General features: G+C 46.0%; 1 protein-coding gene across 1 annotated transcript in view; it reads right to left on the bottom strand.

Moving 5' to 3' along the window:
• Positions 1-1,479: 1,479 nt before the first annotated feature.
• The window catches only part of CALCOCO1 (calcium binding and coiled-coil domain 1), a 19,410-nt gene continuing 3,710 nt past the window's right edge, over positions 1,480-17,179 (bottom strand). Inside the window, exons 4-13 of the mRNA XM_029285910.1 lie at positions 16,875-16,900; positions 16,106-16,196; positions 15,829-15,984; positions 14,440-14,698; positions 7,999-8,120; positions 5,328-5,423; positions 5,072-5,186; positions 3,530-3,744; positions 2,584-2,690; positions 1,480-1,696 (exon numbers count right to left, since the gene is read on the bottom strand). Coding sequence (XP_029141743.1) covers positions 1,501-1,696; positions 2,584-2,690; positions 3,530-3,744; positions 5,072-5,186; positions 5,328-5,423; positions 7,999-8,120; positions 14,440-14,698; positions 15,829-15,984; positions 16,106-16,196; positions 16,875-16,900 — 1,383 coding nt within the window. The 3' untranslated portion in view covers positions 1,480-1,500. The remainder of the gene's footprint in view (positions 1,697-2,583; positions 2,691-3,529; positions 3,745-5,071; positions 5,187-5,327; positions 5,424-7,998; positions 8,121-14,439; positions 14,699-15,828; positions 15,985-16,105; positions 16,197-16,874; positions 16,901-17,179) is intronic.

The following is a 17,179-nucleotide window of genomic DNA, read 5'->3' as shown; positions in this document are numbered from 1 at the left end:
GCAATAAAATCCCTTGAGGTTTTATTGGAAGAGATACCAGTAGCTAAACCAATAAATAGACAATCCATTCCTTTGCATTTCATTTGTTTTCTTTCTATTTACATACTGAGGACTTAAGCAATAGGTGAGCTTTCATCTGTTACTGAGCTGTTCTATAACACTGAAAAGAGAGAGAAGCACCCTCTAAACATTTTTGCCCCCAAGTGCTTTCCCCAAACACTTGTTTTGTAGATATAAATTCAGCCAACTATTTATAACCAAGGAATTGATATCCTTAATTTGAGAACTTCTCAAATACTGACTTTGGATTTATTCCAGGGATACAGAGTCTGTAACTCCCCAGCTATGGCTGGATTCCAGCTGAAATCAGCCACCAGGAATCTTATTGGACCTGGAGGCCAGGGATCAGTAAAGCCCTTATAACAGGAAAAGCAAATTGGTGCCGCATGGTTGACTGGAGCCTCAATACCTACATAACTTTTAAAGGCCTTCCTTTTCCATTCATCTCAATACAGCTCCTACTGATAAGGCAACTGAAGCCTCTTCTTCTCTGTCACCATTTGCTTGTTAATGACCAGCCCTGGTGGTGCAGTGGTTAGAGTGCAATGTTACAGGCAAACTCTGCCCACAGCCTGGAGTTCAATCCTGATGAGGCTCAAGGTTGACTTATCCTTCCATCCTTCTGAGGTCGGTAAAATGAGGACCCAGATTGTTGTGTGTGTGTGTGTGGGGGCAATATGCTGACTCTGTAAACAGCCCAAGAGAGTGCTATAAAGCTGTAAACAGCCCAAGAGAGTGCTATAAAGCTGTAAAGCCACTATGGGGCAATATATAAGTCTAAGTGCCATTATCGTATCTCCGTTGCAATTGCTCCCGATTTTCTATAAAGTCTACAGAGTCCTTTCAGGGCAAATGTCAGAGTATCATTACCTTCCACAGTGAGGAGATCCGATGGTTACTGGACAGTGTGAAAACAGCTGACTTCCTTGCACGGTATAGGGACGCCTGACTTCCTTGCAAGGGATAGGGACCTTGCAAGGGATAGGGACCATAAAGGGATAGGGATAGGGACCATAAAGCTTCTGGGCATAAGCACAGGGAGGACCTACATATGTCTGGTGGGTGTTGTAGATACAAGCGTTTTCAAGAATTCTGTAGTACTGGTACAATTGGCAGGCAAAAGTCATTGTGGATATCTGTAGAAGATCACACAAAATGCCTGGACAATATCACTCTATGGTGATAGTTTAATATCACCTAGTTCCCATCCCTGAGGATACTACTCCTGATGCAAGATGGCTCTGACTGTTTGGCCTTGGAAAGGGTCCCTGGAAGACAACCGTTTTTTACAGCCACCAGCCCAATTGTGTTAGGATAATTCATTCTTCTTAAGAAACTCTTTATGGAAGCAAGAATAGAGGGAAGGAACCAGCCTGAATCCTACTGAAATGAGAGAGGGGAAAACAAGGGGACATGATGGTGGTGATGGGGACAAGAAGCTTATTCAAAAGTAAAGGGGTCATGGGTGCTGAAAAAGAAGTGCCCGTCAACATGCGTGTCAACAGTTTCCTTGTCACTCTCAGGCGGGAAGCGCTCGTGGCAAATGGGACACTCCTTCCAAAAGCCTGGAGAGGGCAGGTCCAAGGGAGATGCACCCATTCCGGATGATTCCGACATCTGCCGCCCTGTCAGCCCACTGAGCATGGAGGAAAAGTATGGGAAAGAGAGAGAGAGAGAGAGAGAGAGAGAGAAATTAAAAGGGTGCTCAAAAAAATTGAAATTTCATAAATTGATCTTCTGAAATGGTGCTGAACATTCTCCCATAGGGTTCACTGTGCAAGACCAGGGTAGAGTGGAGAATTGCTTAGGCAGGCAAGGTCCAAGATGCCCAGAGTCACAGAATGAAGGTCAGTGAGACTTGACCTCCCGTGTAGGCCAAGATACATTAATCACAAATGAAGACAGGGGAAAGGCTTCATCCTACCAGACACACGGGGCAATCAGACTCAGTAAGGAGAGAGAAGAAAAGCAGTGGAGGGAGGGAGAGACACCTGTAAGTGGGAGACTTAGGGCTGCAGAAAGGATGGGAAGGAAGAGATATTGAGACCTTATGAATCTGCAGGAGACAAAATGGGAAGAGGAAAACAAAATACATACCAAAGAGGAGTCAGCTTTTATTCTGAAAAAAAAAAAATCTGGGAAACTTTGATCTCAGGTTTCCACAGCTACGGCTGTGTATATTCTTTGTGTCATTATATATATCCAGTTTGGCTGTTAAACAAATCCAGAACTGGCACTAATGGGCGACCGGAAGATGAAACCGTAATTAAACTGCGTACATTTGCGTGCATTTCTTATTTTGCCTAATCAGCACTTTCTCTCTTCTCTCTTCTGCAAAATCTGTCTGGCTTTTCAATATTTACAAAGTGGCTAGGGAGGACTGCAGACTACTGAATAACTTGGCCGGGTCTCTGGGTTCTGAGGTACCACCTAGAAAACTTTCAGATGTTGCTGGGTGCCAGGAATGAGAGAGGACAAGATTGAAGAGAAAAACACAGTTCAAATGAAATAACTTCCTCTCACCTGGCCATTTCACAGAAGCCATTGCCAAGCTCTGGAAGGAGTAGATTGGTTTCTTCACCACCACTCTGGGCAGCTGCCATCAGAACAACCTTCTCATCTTCGGCTTCCTACCAATAAAAAGAGACCCGTTTTCAGCATGTTTGACTTTGGCTCATGTTCATGAGAATTGGCCTGTTCTTCTTTTTGCTGGAGGGCACAAACTCCTGTGCCTCAAGATATCTACAGTATATGCATGCATACGGACACCTGTTTTGCCCAGAAAAGACCTAGGTTCAATCTCTCCAACTAAAAGAATTATGGGATGCAGACGAAGGAAAGAGCCCTTGCCTAAAATTCTGGAGAGCTGTGGCTAATCAGGCTAAACAGCATCAGAAGATGGGTCCAAACCTAAGTCAGTAGGCACTTCTCTTGGTGCTGATCACATTTCTTGCCCCTTTTGGATATTATTATTAATTATTATTATTTCTCTGAACTTACAACATTAGAAGCTGGTATCATGGAAAGTAAGCACATCAGCGTTTAGCGCAGACGCGTGTGTGTGTGTGTGTACATGCACACAAAAGCAAACACAATGCCCTTGGATCTGACAGACACCGAGGAGGGAAAAAAGATGAGTAGTTGCAGTCCTGCCATCTTCCTGCCCAAAAGAAGAAAGAAACTAAGCCAATGTGATAGGAAGCATCCTTTAGGAGAGGCTAAATGGGGAGCATTTTTTTAACACGTTGTCTTCCTAGTGATTGTGTCCCAACAGTAAACGTTTTGTGAAAGCGCTTGGCCTCCTCTGAGGATTCCTTGGCACGAAGGCACTCACAGCATGCTTTCAGCTCCCCTGTCCCTGGGCTAGATCATCTCTTTGCCTGGATCCCCAAAGCAACTCTTTCACCCTTTGCCTTGGACAGCTATACGTGGGCTGGGCTGGGCCCTTCCCCGCTTCTCAGGGCCTCACCGAGTCAGAACTGGAATCCTCGGGCGGCTGTTTGATCTGACTAGCAATAGGAGCAGGCTGGCTGATCACCACTGTGTGAGATGGCCCATGGGCACAGGGAGGCGTGGTGGTCACTGCCCGGGTGTCACACAGGCTGTAAGAACTGAGCTGAGCAGGCAGGCGCATGTCCTCGGGGCATTCGTCCTCGGAATCAGACAACGGGGAGTCCAGGGAGCCTGGAAGATGAAAATGAAGATGGCGTTAGGTGTGTGTCCGTGTGTGTGTGTTCGTGTGTGTGTAAACAAATCTCTCCCAGAATCAATGATGCTCCCAGCAGAAACTGACCTTGCAGAGAAAAACATTGCTCTAGTTAGCTTCCTAATGTGAACCTGAAACTGGATGCTTGTCCAGGAGATAAATCTTCCCTCCCTTCCATTGGTGCTCCAAGCACATGCTTATTTTGCTAGTGGTTAATTCAGGGTTGCTGGGTGGGATATTTGCAAGTTCCTGCCCTACAAAAGGAGCTTAAAGGCAAGGTGCTCCAAAGAACAACAACAACAACAATAATAATTATAATAATAATAATAATGTTGGAAGGGATCTTGGAGGTCATCAATATCTAAAGTCTGACTTTATGGAATACGCCACAGAGTTCCCACAGAGTGAGACAAGAATGGAAGCATCACAAAGTGCACCAACAGAGAGTTTTTCTCAGCTATGGCCCTACCCAGGGTAGTAAACATTTAATAACCAGATGTTGCGGCAGTGCAATTCCCATCATTCCTCACCATCGGCCCAGGACTCCTAGGAATTAAAATCCATCAACCCTAGAGGGCAATATATTGCCCACCTCAAATTAAATATGGGAAGAAAAGATTTGGCTAAACAAATTTCTCGAGAAGCAGTTTCAATCTCAAGGTAAACGCCATCCAGATCCCTGCCCCTTGTGTTCTGGATAAGTTTAAGGATGCCTGAACATTTAGATTCACAAGGCTAGTTTCACAGAACTCAACCAAGTCTGTTGATCCCTACATCATCATCATCATCATTATTTTGCCTGATAGCATGGACTAGAGCAGACATGTCAAACACAAGGCCCGGGGGCCGGATGCGGCCCGCGAAGTCGTTTCATGTGGCCCGCGAAGCCATCCTGGAAACAGTGAGGGAACGGCCCCCGCTGCCTTGGCCCTGGCCCAGGCCAGCCGGGAGCCAATGTACAATTTTGTGGGGCTATCTTGGCACTTGCCCCGGTGGACTATGCCTTGACACTTGCCCCGGTCCCACCCCCTTCTGCCAGAGACCCTCAGATCTGTCCCATTCCTGCCCAAGCCCCCATAGGCACCCTTGACGTGAATGATGTAGAACTGGGCACGCCCACCCAGTAGGCCATACCTACTCCATCCACGCCCACCCAGTAGGCTGCACCCACTCTGGCCACACCCACCCGGGCCCCCCAGGGCAACCGCAATGCTGATGCCCTCATTGAAATTAAGTTTGACACCCCTGGACTAGAGTCACTAAATATAATTGATCGGGCTGCCAGGTAACGGTGGCAGGACTAACCAGGAGTATCCAGAGCTCTTTCCTCTTCATCATCAATCAGAACTGATTCACTCCATTTCTCATCTGCCACTTTCTCCAAACGTTCTTCAAGGCGGCGTATGTACACCAGCAACTCCTGAAGGCAGAGAATGGGCAACGCATCAGCATTGAGCCCCGAACGGTAACGGATTCCTCTTGCCACTTCATAGCTTCTTCTCCTACTAAATTCAGGCTACAGCCAGCCTTTTATCCCTCTCCATTTAGATGCCACACCAACCTGTTTTTCGTCCTGCAGTTGCTCTTTCTCCTTCTGGGCAACCTGCAAGGCAGCGCGCAGCTCCCGTAGCTCCCGGCGGCTCTCGGAGACTTGAACCTGATGAGGGCAAGAGTGACGTTTGCTGGAGCAGAATTTTAGAAGAACATGTCTAGAGAGTTATGAAGCCCACCATGGAACTAAATACAGGTCATCCTCAACTTACAACAGTTTATTTAGCGACCATTCAAAGTTACAACGGCACTGAAAAAAGTGACTTATGACTCTTGCAGCATCCCCAGAGTCACGTGATCAAAAAATCAGACACTTGGCAACTGGTTCACATTTATGACGGTTGCAGTGTCCCGGGGTCAGGTGATCACCTTGTGCGGCCTTCTGACAAGCAAAGTCAATGAGGAAGCCCGATTCACTGAACAACCGTGTTACTAACTTAACAACTGCAGTGATTTACTTAAACAATGTGGGAAGAAAAGTCGTAAAGTGGGGCAAAACTCACTTAACAAATGTTTCACTTAGCAACATAAATTTCGGGCTCAATTGCAGTCATAACTCGAGGATTACCTGTAGTTAATGCTCATGCCCAGTGCTGGGATTTTAAGACAGCTCCTTTCATTTTTGGAAAGCTCTCTCCATTTTCTAGGGCCTCTATTTTATCCATGGGGTAGAGCCTCCCCTTCATCACTGGCCATCTCCATTCCCTAAAGCAGGGGTCCCCAACCCCCAGTCCGTGGACTGGTACCGGGCCGCAGCATGCCAGCAACCGGGCCGCACAAACAAGCAAAGCCCCATCCGCAGGATGCAGGCAGCACACAAAACCACGATCCTTCCGGTCCCCGGAAAAACCTCTCACCACATAACCAGTCTCTGGTGTCCAAAAGGTTGGGGACCTCTGCCCTAAAGGCTCTTTAAGTTTTCTTTTTTTTGCAGATTTACTGTCACATTGCACTCACCTCTTAGAGCAGGCCTGCATAACTTGGAGAGGGGAAAGGGCCACACCGATGAATTAAAAATAATTGTGGGCCGCAAAGGAATACCTGGTGGGCCAATCAGCTGCTAGTAGTGAGGAGGCAGCGTTCAAGCTAGGAGCAGCAAGGAGGCCTGGAGGTGCTCAGCAGCACCCCTTTTTGGGTGGGGGTGAAATTAGTGACTTTTTAGTAAGCAGCATCAAACCACACAGGGATGCTTGACGAGTCTTGTGTTGTTCATGGACCGTATATGATCCAGGCTTGTGTTAAGAATAAGCAAAACCTTATCCAGACTAAGAGAACTGAGATGCTTGATCCATTTAGGCCTTCCCTAACTAGGTGCTCTCCTGATACAGTGAGACAGCAATTCTTTGACCTCCTGGCCAGGATGGTCGAGATGGTCTAAAGCAGGGCTTTTCAATCTTTTCACCCATTGTACCACTTTTAGGATATGGCACTATCCAAGTACCACCAGTCGCCTAGCAAGGTGTCAAAAACTTGATGACCCCCCCCCCAAAAAGGAAAAAAGTGATAAAGTACAGGTAGTCCTCGACTTACAACAGTTCACTTAGTGACTGTTCGAAGTTACAATGGCATTGAAAACAGCCACAGCCGAGCAAGACACCTGCCTGCCTGCCTGCCCAGCCGCGCTCTTCCCCCTGTCTGAGGTTTTCATTGTTGTGAGCATTTCTGTTGAGGATTGACAGCGGGGTGGGGTCGGGGGGGTGTTTGGTTTTTATTCCCCCCGTCTACTGGGTGGTTGAAGCAGGTTTTGGTCACTTCACATGACCCTGGGACACTGGGACCATCATAAATATGAATCAGTTGCCAAGCATCTGAATGTAAATCACAAGACCCTGGAGATGCTGCAACATTCCAGCTGATCGGCACTTTGTCTGAGCCCACCAGAAACACCAGGATCACTGCTGCTTTTCAGCTGATTGGTGCTTTTTCAGGGCTCAGCAGAAGCAGCAAGATCAGCGCCGAGCTCCAGCTGGAGCTTGGCACTGATCCTGGTGCTTCCACTGAGCCCTGACAGCCCTGCAGCTCCAGCCATCTCTCTCTCAGGCTTGTGCGGTGCTGCCATCGGTTCAGCTCATTCCCCTCTCCCGCTACTTTTCTAGGATGGTTGCGTACCACCTGCCAGGTGCCAATGTACCACAGGTGGTACCCGTACCACTGGTTGAAAAGCCCTGGTCTAAAGGAGCTGCAGTCACCATAATGCTAGAGAGCCCCCAAGTTAGGAAGAACTATTCTGTAGATGCATCTTGCCAAATAATTGGGTGTAACAGGACTGTGAAGGTCAGCCCAGAAATTTCTCAGTGAGGACTAAGAACGGTCAGTGACAACAGGACATTGACTGGCAAATCGAAAGAGAGAAGAGAAATGAAATGGAACGATGGGCTCTGTTAGTCTTCAGTCAATGCTTCAAAAAGTCACAGAAAAAAAACCACCATGTATCCTGCAAGGGAGGGAGAGCACCAAGAGCTCTTTTCAAAACTTTCTCTGCCGGTGATCCTTGCAAGATAAAGATGTCTTGCAACCCCATCTACATAGCCGGCAAGGGAGCTAAACACCTCTTCCTGGGAGCTTGGCAATCTTAATCTGTGAACAGCTTAACTACTTGTGAGAGGACAGAAATCATTCTCTATTTTTCCCTCCCGCCTTGAACGATGGAATCCTTTTTTTTTCCAGGGGAGATAGTTTACCAGACTGGCATCCCGTTCCTGTGCCAGCTCCATACGTAACACCTGGCGCTGTGCCCGTTCTTCCTGCAAGCTGTTTTCAAGACGGAGAACCTCAGCACTCAGCTTCAGGATCTTATCTTTCTCTGCCTAACAAAACATAAATTTGAAAGGAACGGTCACAGTGCAGGATTAGATTACTCTTCTCCCCCCCCCCCCCCATTTGCTCTACGGAAAGCTATTAAAGAAGTGGGCGAAGTCAGATTCTTTATGCAACATGCAGGGCTGGGGAATCCAAGGGTGTCTAGATGTTACTGAACGGCAGTAATGGTTCTTCATTGGTTTTGATAAATTATGTAAACTTTGCAAAGTTTGTTTTAATTGTGTATGCGGCCCAGAGTCATGTGCAAGTGAGATGGCCAGCTATATAAATATAAATTCAACAAATAAATAAATCCAACAGCTTCTCAGCAATGACCACGTTGACAGAGCTAGAAAAAGTTTCAATTCAGTGGCATCTATAGTTCTAAAGTTGACAGCAGCTAGGTTAGGGAGGAGTCATCTGTAGATTTGTCCATAGATTTAGTTATCCCAGCAATTTTGTCCCCGTCTTAACAGTGTGGGAAGTGAAGAGAGAGAAAGAAAAAAAGAGAAAGAGAGAGAGAGAGAGAAAGAAAAAGACAGAAAGAGAAAGAAAAAAGGAAAGAAAGAAAGAAAGAAAGGAAGGAAGGAAGGAAGGAAGGAAAGAAAGAAAGAAAGAAAGAAAGAAAGAAAGAAAGAAAGAAAGAAAGAAAGAAAGAAAGAAAGAAAGAAAGAAAGAAAGAAAGTTGGTTGTGTTCTTGAAGATGTTTCATTACCAAGTTAGGTAACATTATCAGCACTAAGGCTGTTACCTATTTTGGTAACGAAATGTCTGCAAGAAAACAACCAAGCTCAGAGAGTACCAAGGACCCCACAGTTCAACCCTGAGCTACAAATATTCTCTTTTATCCCTTTAAAATACAGACTAATTTAGTTCCAAAGCCATATTGTTCTTTTTCTTTTGAATCTCCCAAATATTAAATCTTGGCATTCAACTGCTTGGGGATTTTTGTTCTTTCTGCATATGCAAAACTGATTTAAAAACTTCCCCAGAGTTTAATTTCAATCCACAAACAAAAGATCAATGATTGCATCAATGCATGCCAGGATCCTTTTGCTTTATTCCCTCCCCACTACAAAAAAACAACAACCCACAGGTAGTTCTCAAGTTACGAATGTTCACTTAGTGAATGTTCAAAGTTACGACATTCCTGCCCAAAGTACTTATGACCGGGTCCCAAAGTTACATATGTTGCAGCATCACAGCGGCCCTTCGCACTTACGAACGACTGCAGAGACGCCGCAACGTGCTACTTTGGTGCCATGACTGAGAGCCCCAAACTGCCCACGCTCACCTCCTGAGTGCCGGAGCCCTAGTCCAGCCAGGCGGAGAAGTGCGGGATCGGTCTCTCTTCTCCCCTGCTGAGCCCCAGCTTCTATCACAAGCGGGCACAGCCCTGCCCGGCCACTTTCTGGAGTGCCGAACCCAGCCGGGTTTCACAAATTGCGCCACCATGGAGCTGGAGAACTTGGCGCTCTACCGCCCTGCTCCCCTCACTTGCCAAAAGGACTCCTTCTCTAAATTACAAGAGCGGTTTCTAAACAAACCTGCTTTCCAGCTCTGTCGCGTTTCTCCCAGCAGCTCAAGACGCTTTTCTTTTGCTGGAGAGAAATGGAAAAGCTGCGTTGCAAGCAGAAAAAATGTGCAAGAAAACCGAAAAGAAATTCGTGGGACTAAAAAAAAAAAAGTTCAATCAGACCTTCCAACTTCGTGAGATCTTTTTTTTTTTTTTTTTGGCGAGAAGTTGGAAGGTCTGACTGAATTTTTTTTTTTTTTTAGTTCCATGAACTTCTTTGGTTTGCCGTTTCTCCAGCATCTTGAGCTGCGGAGAGAAACACGATGGAGCTGGAAAACAGGTTTGTTTAGGAGCCCCTCTTGCAATTTAGAGAAGGAGTCCTTTTGGCAGGCGAGGGGAGCTGGGTGCGGGTGCGCCAAGCTCTCTAACTCTGCAGCATCACAATTTGTGAAATCCAGGTGGGTTCGACACTCCAGCAAGTGGCAGGGCAGGGCTGCGCCCGCTCGTGAGAGAGGCTGGGACTCGGCGGGGAAGGGGAGAGGCCAGCCCGGGGCTTCTCTGCCTGGCTGGCAAGGGCTCCAGCACCCAAGGCCGCAGAGGAGGAGAGCGTGGGAAGCACGGGGCTTTCAAACGTGGCGCCAAAGGTAAATTAAGCGGTTGGTGACGGGGGTGGGGAGAAAAGGTCCAAGCAGCTTGGGACCCCAATGGGTGGGAAGAGAAGCATCTCTCAATGGGTGTGTGTGTGGGGGTCTTTGGTGGCTGGATGCAGTGGTCTTGTCCCTACACTAGGCCTCTCCCATGGCCTTCCCACCCTGAGATACCTCATATGTGTCACGGTTCTGATAGATGAGACTAGTAGAAATAAGAACTCTGAGGCAATTGCTTTCCTCAAAGAACACTTTTAATGGCTACATAATATCAGCTCGAACAAAGGTGAAACCAAGACTGAAAGCTACCTCCCCAAAAGGTTACGAAGTAAAAGTTGAAATCCCCACCCCTTACTGTGTCATAAATCACAATCCCCAATTAACACCTTTGGCAGGCTCTGCCAAACATTAAAGCTGCTTGACCTTGGCTCCCACAAAAAAGTTATTGTTTTGACTGAACTATAAGAATGCATCTTCCCCCCCTCCCGTTGCTAAGGCAACCAAAAAGCGTAGAAATATGGCTGATTTCAGAGCATTTGAAGGTTTGACAATATGCACCTAACAACCAGTGCAGTCGATTAGTGAATGCATGGGCGAAAGTAGGGAGTGTTCACACTCATTTTTCATGATTCACTCCAATGAATCTTCGGGTTATGAATGTACCGTAGTTGGCAGACTCTGTTACATTTATAACTCGAAGACTAACTGTAGGCAATTTGTATGTGGAGAAGGTAGTATTATTATGTATAGTGCTGAAAATATTGGTCTAGGGCAGGGGTAGGAAACCTTGGCTCTTTTATGACTTGTGGACTTCAACGCCCAGAATTCCTGAGCCAGCTCAGGAATTCTGGCTGGCTCAGGAATTCTGGGAGTTGAAGTCCACGAGTCATAAAAGAGCCAAGGTTGCCTACTCCTGGCCTAGGGTGAAGGAGACCTGGTGTCGAAATTGCCCTTGATTATAGATTTCGTGGAACATAATTCTAGACCATTTGCTCCCTCTCTCAGTCTGAATCTCAGCCCTGGATTGTTGAGAAGGTAAATGAGATGAGGCTTCCTCATACATGCTTTAGAAGACTTCCCACAAGACAGATGGAATATAAACGATGAAGGGGAAAAAAAAGTTTGCTCAACTGACTCAGGGGATCAAATGCCTGAGTGTACCACCTACCTCTACATTCTGCAGCAGCATGGCTTTCTCCTTCCACCAGTGGCCTTTGCCTTCTTTCCACTTGAGGGTCATGTCAGCCAGCTTGATGTTGATCTCAGCCGCCTCAAGGCGGCTCTTGTGGAGGTCAGAGATTGTGCGGTCTCGGATGGAGGCCACGCTGGCTAGCTCTTCCCCTAAGAGTGCCACTTTCTGCTGACTGGCAGCCAGGATGTCCTGTGTGGTGCGTAACTGTTCGCACAAGGACTCCATCTGTGCCTGGAAAGAGAGAGGACTTGAGAGGAAGAGGCACAAGAGAAGGTGGAGGGGCCATGTTCAACCTTCATGGCATTATGAGAGCCCTAGGAAGAAGATAAGTGGTCTATAATGCCAGCCATGAGGATTCAGCATATTTTCTAATCCTGGAACCTGTCCCAGCAAGTACAAGCATTGATTGTGGATGACGGGAGTGTCTTCCAATACTTGATGGAATTCTTGTAACCAAAATTCTTGTACCCTAATTCTTGTACCCCCCAAAAAAACCTTTTCTGATTTTCACAAAGAAAGAGAGAAATATTGATCTAGTTTCTTTCCCTGGGCCAAGAATAAATCCCTGGCTTCTGGTTCCCACCTATCCACTCCTCTGCCCTGCAAGCCCTGACAGAACAAGTGGTTTTGCCTAGATCAGGGCTGGCTGATTTTTGTCAGTTCTTTCTTGTTCTCTAACATGAAACCAACTCTGTTGGTTGTAACTTTGTTCCAAGACTATTTACAAAACAAAAGTCCACGGGTTTCGGGGACTTTCCCCACAATTAAATATTTCTTATTTCTCCTAGAATTTTTTAAAAACGGATTCATGAAGTGCCTGGTAGAACCTGGATACCATTTTGTACGTGAATCTTCTTCCACAAAATACATGTTTGGAGAAAAAGGGTTGGGCCTTAAGCAACATCACCCTAGAGACTTTTTGCCTATGACATGTCCTGATCTGTGCTTTGCTTGCCCAACCTTGTATTTTATCAGAGTCTAAAATATCATTCTGAAATCCTGGATTCCTTGTTGCAAACTACTACTTTTCTTTTGGTGATGGAAAAAGATTAGAGATATCCACTGGATGGCTACCGAAGGCTCCGTACTCAAGGAAATGAAATGGTTACTTGCATTTAGAGGATGGGCAAAAAAGGGGGCCCTGCATAAAGACAGAAATTACCAGGTGCTGGAGATAGGTTATCAAGATTGGGTGTCTGTCTGCCTTCTCTCTCCTGTTTGAGAAGTTCTGGGAGAACACCAAGATCATCCCATTAGAGCAGGGGTGTCCAAACTTTTTTCAAAGAGGGCCAGATTGGATGAAGTGAACGTGCTGGAGGGCCGAACATTTTTCCGAACATTCTTTGAACCATTACAATTAAATGCAAATGAATTATTTTATGCCTCTTTCCTCTCCCTCTCTTTCCTCTTTCTCTCTCTCTCTCTCTCTCTCTCTCTCTCTCTCTCTCTCTCTCTCNTTTTTTTTTTTTTAGTTCCATGAACTTCTTTGGTTTGCCGTTTCTCCAGCATCTTGAGCTGTGGAGAGAAACACGATGGAGCTGGAAAACAGGTTTGTTTAGGAGCCCCTCTTGCAATTTAGAGAAGGAGTCCTTTTGGCAGGCGAGGGGAGCTGGGTGCGGGTGCACCAAGCTCTCTAACTCTGCAGCGTCACAATTTGTGAAATCCGGGTGGGTTCGACACTCCAGCAAGTGGCAGGGCAGGGCTGCGCTCGCTCGTGAAAGAGGCTGGGACTCGGCGGGGAAAGGGAGAGACCAGCCCGGGGATTCTCTGCCTGCTGGCAAGGGCTCCAGCACCCAAGGCCGCAGAGGAGGAGAGCATGGGAAGCACGGGGCTTTCAAACGTGGCGCCAAAGGTAAATTAAGCGGTTGGTGACAGGGGTGGGGAGAAAAGGTCCAAGCAGCTTGGGACCCCAATGGGTGGGAAGAGAAGCATCTCTCAATGTGTGTGTGTGTGGGGGTCTTTGGTGGCTGGATGCAGTGGTCTTGTCCCTGCACTAGGCCTCTCCCATGGCCTTCCCACCCTGAGATACCTCATATGTGGCACGGTTCTGATAGATGAGACTAGTAGAAATAAGAACTCTGAGGCAATTGCTTTCCTCAAAGAACACTTTTAATAGCTACATAATATCAGCACGAACAAAGGTGAAACCAAGACTGAAAGCTACCTCCCCAAAAGGTTACGAAGTAAAAGTTGAAATCCCCACCCCTTACTGTGCCATAAATCACAATCCCCAATTAACACCTTTGGCAGGCTCTGCCAAACATTAAAGCTGCTTGACCTTGGTTCCCACAAGAAAGTTATTGTTTTGACTGAACTATAAGAATGCATCTTCCCCCCCTCCCGTTGCTAAGGCAACCAAAAAGTGTAGAAATATGGCTGATTTCAGAGCATTTGAAGGTTTGACAATATGCACCTAACAACCAGTGCAGTCGATTAGTGAATGCATGGGCGAAAGTAGGGAGTGTTCACACTCATTTTTCATGATTCACTCCAATGAATCTTCGGGTTATGAATGTACAGTAGTTGGCAGACTCTGTTACATTTATAACTCGAAGACTAACTGTAGGCAATTTGTATGTGGAGAAGGTAGTATTATGTATAGTGCTGAAAATATTGGTCTAGGGCAGGGGTAGGAAACCTTGGCTCTTTTATGACTTGTGGACTTCTGGGAGTTGAAGTCCACGAGTCATAAAAGAGCCAAGGTTGCCTACTCCTGGCCTAGGGTGAAGGAGACCTGGTGTCGAAATTGCCCTTGATTATAGATTTTGTGGAACATAATTCTAGACCATTTGCTCCCTCTCTCAGTCTGAATCTCAGCCCTGGATTGTTGAGAAGGTAAATGAGATGAGGCTTCCTCATACATGCTTTAGATAGAAGACTTCCCACAAGACAGATGGAATATAAATGATGAAGGGGAAAAAAAAGTTTGCTCAACTGACTCAGGGGATCAAATGCCTAAGTGTACCACCTACCTCTACATTCTGCAGCAGCATGGCTTTCTCCTTCCACCAGTGGCCTTTGCCTTCTTTCCACTTGAGGGTCATGTCAGCCAGCTTGATGTTGATCTCAGCCGCCTCAAGGCGGCTCTTGTGGAGGTCAGAGATTGTGCGGTCTCGGATGGAGGCCACGCTGGCTAGCTCTTCCCCTAAGAGTGCCACTTTCTGCTGACTGGCAGCCAGGATGTCCTGTGTGGTGCGTAACTGTTCGCACAAGGACTCCATCTGTGCCTGGAAAGAGAGAGGACTTGAGAGGAAGAGGCACAAGAGAAGGTGGAGGGGCCATGTTCAACCTTCATGGCATTATGAGAGCCCTAGGAAGAAGATAAATGGTCTATAATGCCAGCCGTGAGGATTCAGCATATTTTCTAATCCTGGAACCTGTCCCAGCAAGTACAAACATTGATTGTGGATGACGGGAGTGTCTTCCAATACTTGAAGTAATTCTTGTAACCAAAATTCTTGTAACCTAATTCTTGTACCAAAAAAAAAAAACTTTTCTGATTTTCACAAAGAAAGAGAGAGATATTGATCTAGTTTCTTTCCCTGGGCCAAGAATAAATCCCTGGCTTCTGGTTCCCACCTATCCACTCCTCTGCCCTGCAAGCCCTGACAGAACAAGTGGTTTTGCCTAGATCAGGGCTGGCTGATTTTTGTCAGTTCTTTCTTGTTCTCTAACATGAAACCAACTCTGTTGGTTGTAACTTTGTTCCAAGACTATTTACAAAACAAAAGTCCACAGGTTTCGGGGACTTTCCCCACAATTAAATATTTTTTATTTCTCCTAGAATTTTTTAAAAATGAATTCATGAAGTGCCTGGTAGAACCTGATGCCATTTTGTACGTGAATCTTCTTCCACAAAATACACGTTTGGAGAAAAAGGGTTGGGCCTTAAGCAACATCACCCTAGAGACTTTTTGCCTATGACATGTCCTGATCTGTGCTTTGCTTGTCCAACCTTGTATTTTATCAGAGTCTAAAATATCATTCTGAAATCCTGGATTCCTTCTTGTTGCAAACTACTACCTTTCTTTTGGTGATGGAAAAAGCGCAGACCACTGGATTAGAGATATCCACTGGATGGCTACCGAAGGCTCCGTACTCAAGGAAATGAAATGGTTACTTGCATTTAGAGGATGGGCAAAAAAGGAGGCCCTGCATAAAGACAGGAATTACCAGGCGCTGGAGATAGGTTATCAAGATTGGGTGTCTGTCTGCCTTCTCTCTCCTATTTGAGAAGTTCTGGGAGAACACCAAGATCATTCCATTAGAGAGACACCATCAGAGACAGACAGCGTGCTGGACTTGATAAGCCTTATTTTTTAATATTCCTAGAAGCTCCCTGTCATCATGTACTTACTGTGCGGCAGTTAGCCGCGGCCAGCTTCTGCTGCAACTTCTGAATATCCTCCTGCAGCATGAGAGCCTGGGAGATTTTCTCACCATGACGACTCTTGGCTTCTTGCAAGTCGGAGGCCAGGCTACGGCTCTCCTCCTTGGAAGCCTGCAGCTTGACCTGGAGAGGAGAGGAGATTAGAGGTGTTTCCAACATGCCAGCTGCTGGGCTAAGGATGCCAGCTCTGGGTTTCCTGCTTCCCTTCGTGTCCCTCTTTTCGAACCTGTTGTTCCACGCTCACCTGGTACTGCTCTTTCTCAGCATTCTCTTCTTTGAGCTGATGGTGGATGTGTTCCTGCTCCCTCAGAAGTGACTTCACTGTGTCTTTCACCCTGCGGCAGAAAAGATCCAAACAGGATATGCACATGTGAGGAATACCCATTGTGCTCTTTCTACTCAGGGACATCTCTAAAAAAGGACTGCTTGCCTGCCTGCCTGCCTGCCTGCCTATCTAATCTAATCTAATCTAATCTAATCTAATCTAATCTATCTATCTATCTATCTATCTATCTATCTATCTATCTATCTATCTATCTATCTATCTATCTATCTATCTATCATCTATCTATCTATCTATCATCTATCTATCTATCTATCTATCTATCTATCTCTACCTACCTACCTACCTACCTACCTATCTAGAAATCACACTTTAGTTCCATCTTTGCATTATCCTCAATATAACATGAGCATCCACTTAGCCCATCAGCCTAGTCCCAAGATGAGACTTTGGCCACAACCCATTAATTTCAAGGCATCACTAGGCTATTAAATAGATCAACTTCTCTGTATGAAAAAACATTCCCCAACATAATCTAATTCACTGAGAGTGGACTTGTTACAAACCATGGAGTGGGCTTGTTACAAGCAAATGTAAAAATCAATACTGATCTCTAAACGTCCTTCATTCTTGTACTTCCTCCACCTACGTTTAATTCATGATCTGAATGGTAGTCGACATCCTCTGATGAGACCAAAGATATTTTGTTCTCTTTCGAAACAACTCTCACCAAAGACAAGAAGGAACCTCTACAAGCTTAAAGATGGTTCAGAAAAATAGAAACTAGGACACAGTACATTAAATCCTAGGACAATTCTTTGAAATTGAATTAGAATGGCACAAAGGACTGATTCCATGATGATTCTGACTTTTGCTTGAGAGAAGATATAATTCAGCCCAGCCCAGCCCAGCCCAGCCCAGCCAGTTGTGTTGCTCCTAGAAACTTTTAATACTCTGAGTTAATAGGAGTTCTAATCAGAACACCAACAGGACTCTGATTGCCTTTGGGTAGCTCAGAAGATATTGCCTCCCCCC

This window comes from Protobothrops mucrosquamatus, unplaced genomic scaffold (assembly GCF_001527695.2).
Source record: "Protobothrops mucrosquamatus isolate PMUCROS unplaced genomic scaffold, P.Mucros_1.0 scaffold2477, whole genome shotgun sequence".
Classification (NCBI taxonomy): Eukaryota; Metazoa; Chordata; class Lepidosauria; order Squamata; family Viperidae; genus Protobothrops; species Protobothrops mucrosquamatus.
The sequence above is the reverse complement of the archived record's forward strand: the minus strand, read 5'-3'. Positions and strand labels throughout refer to the sequence as shown.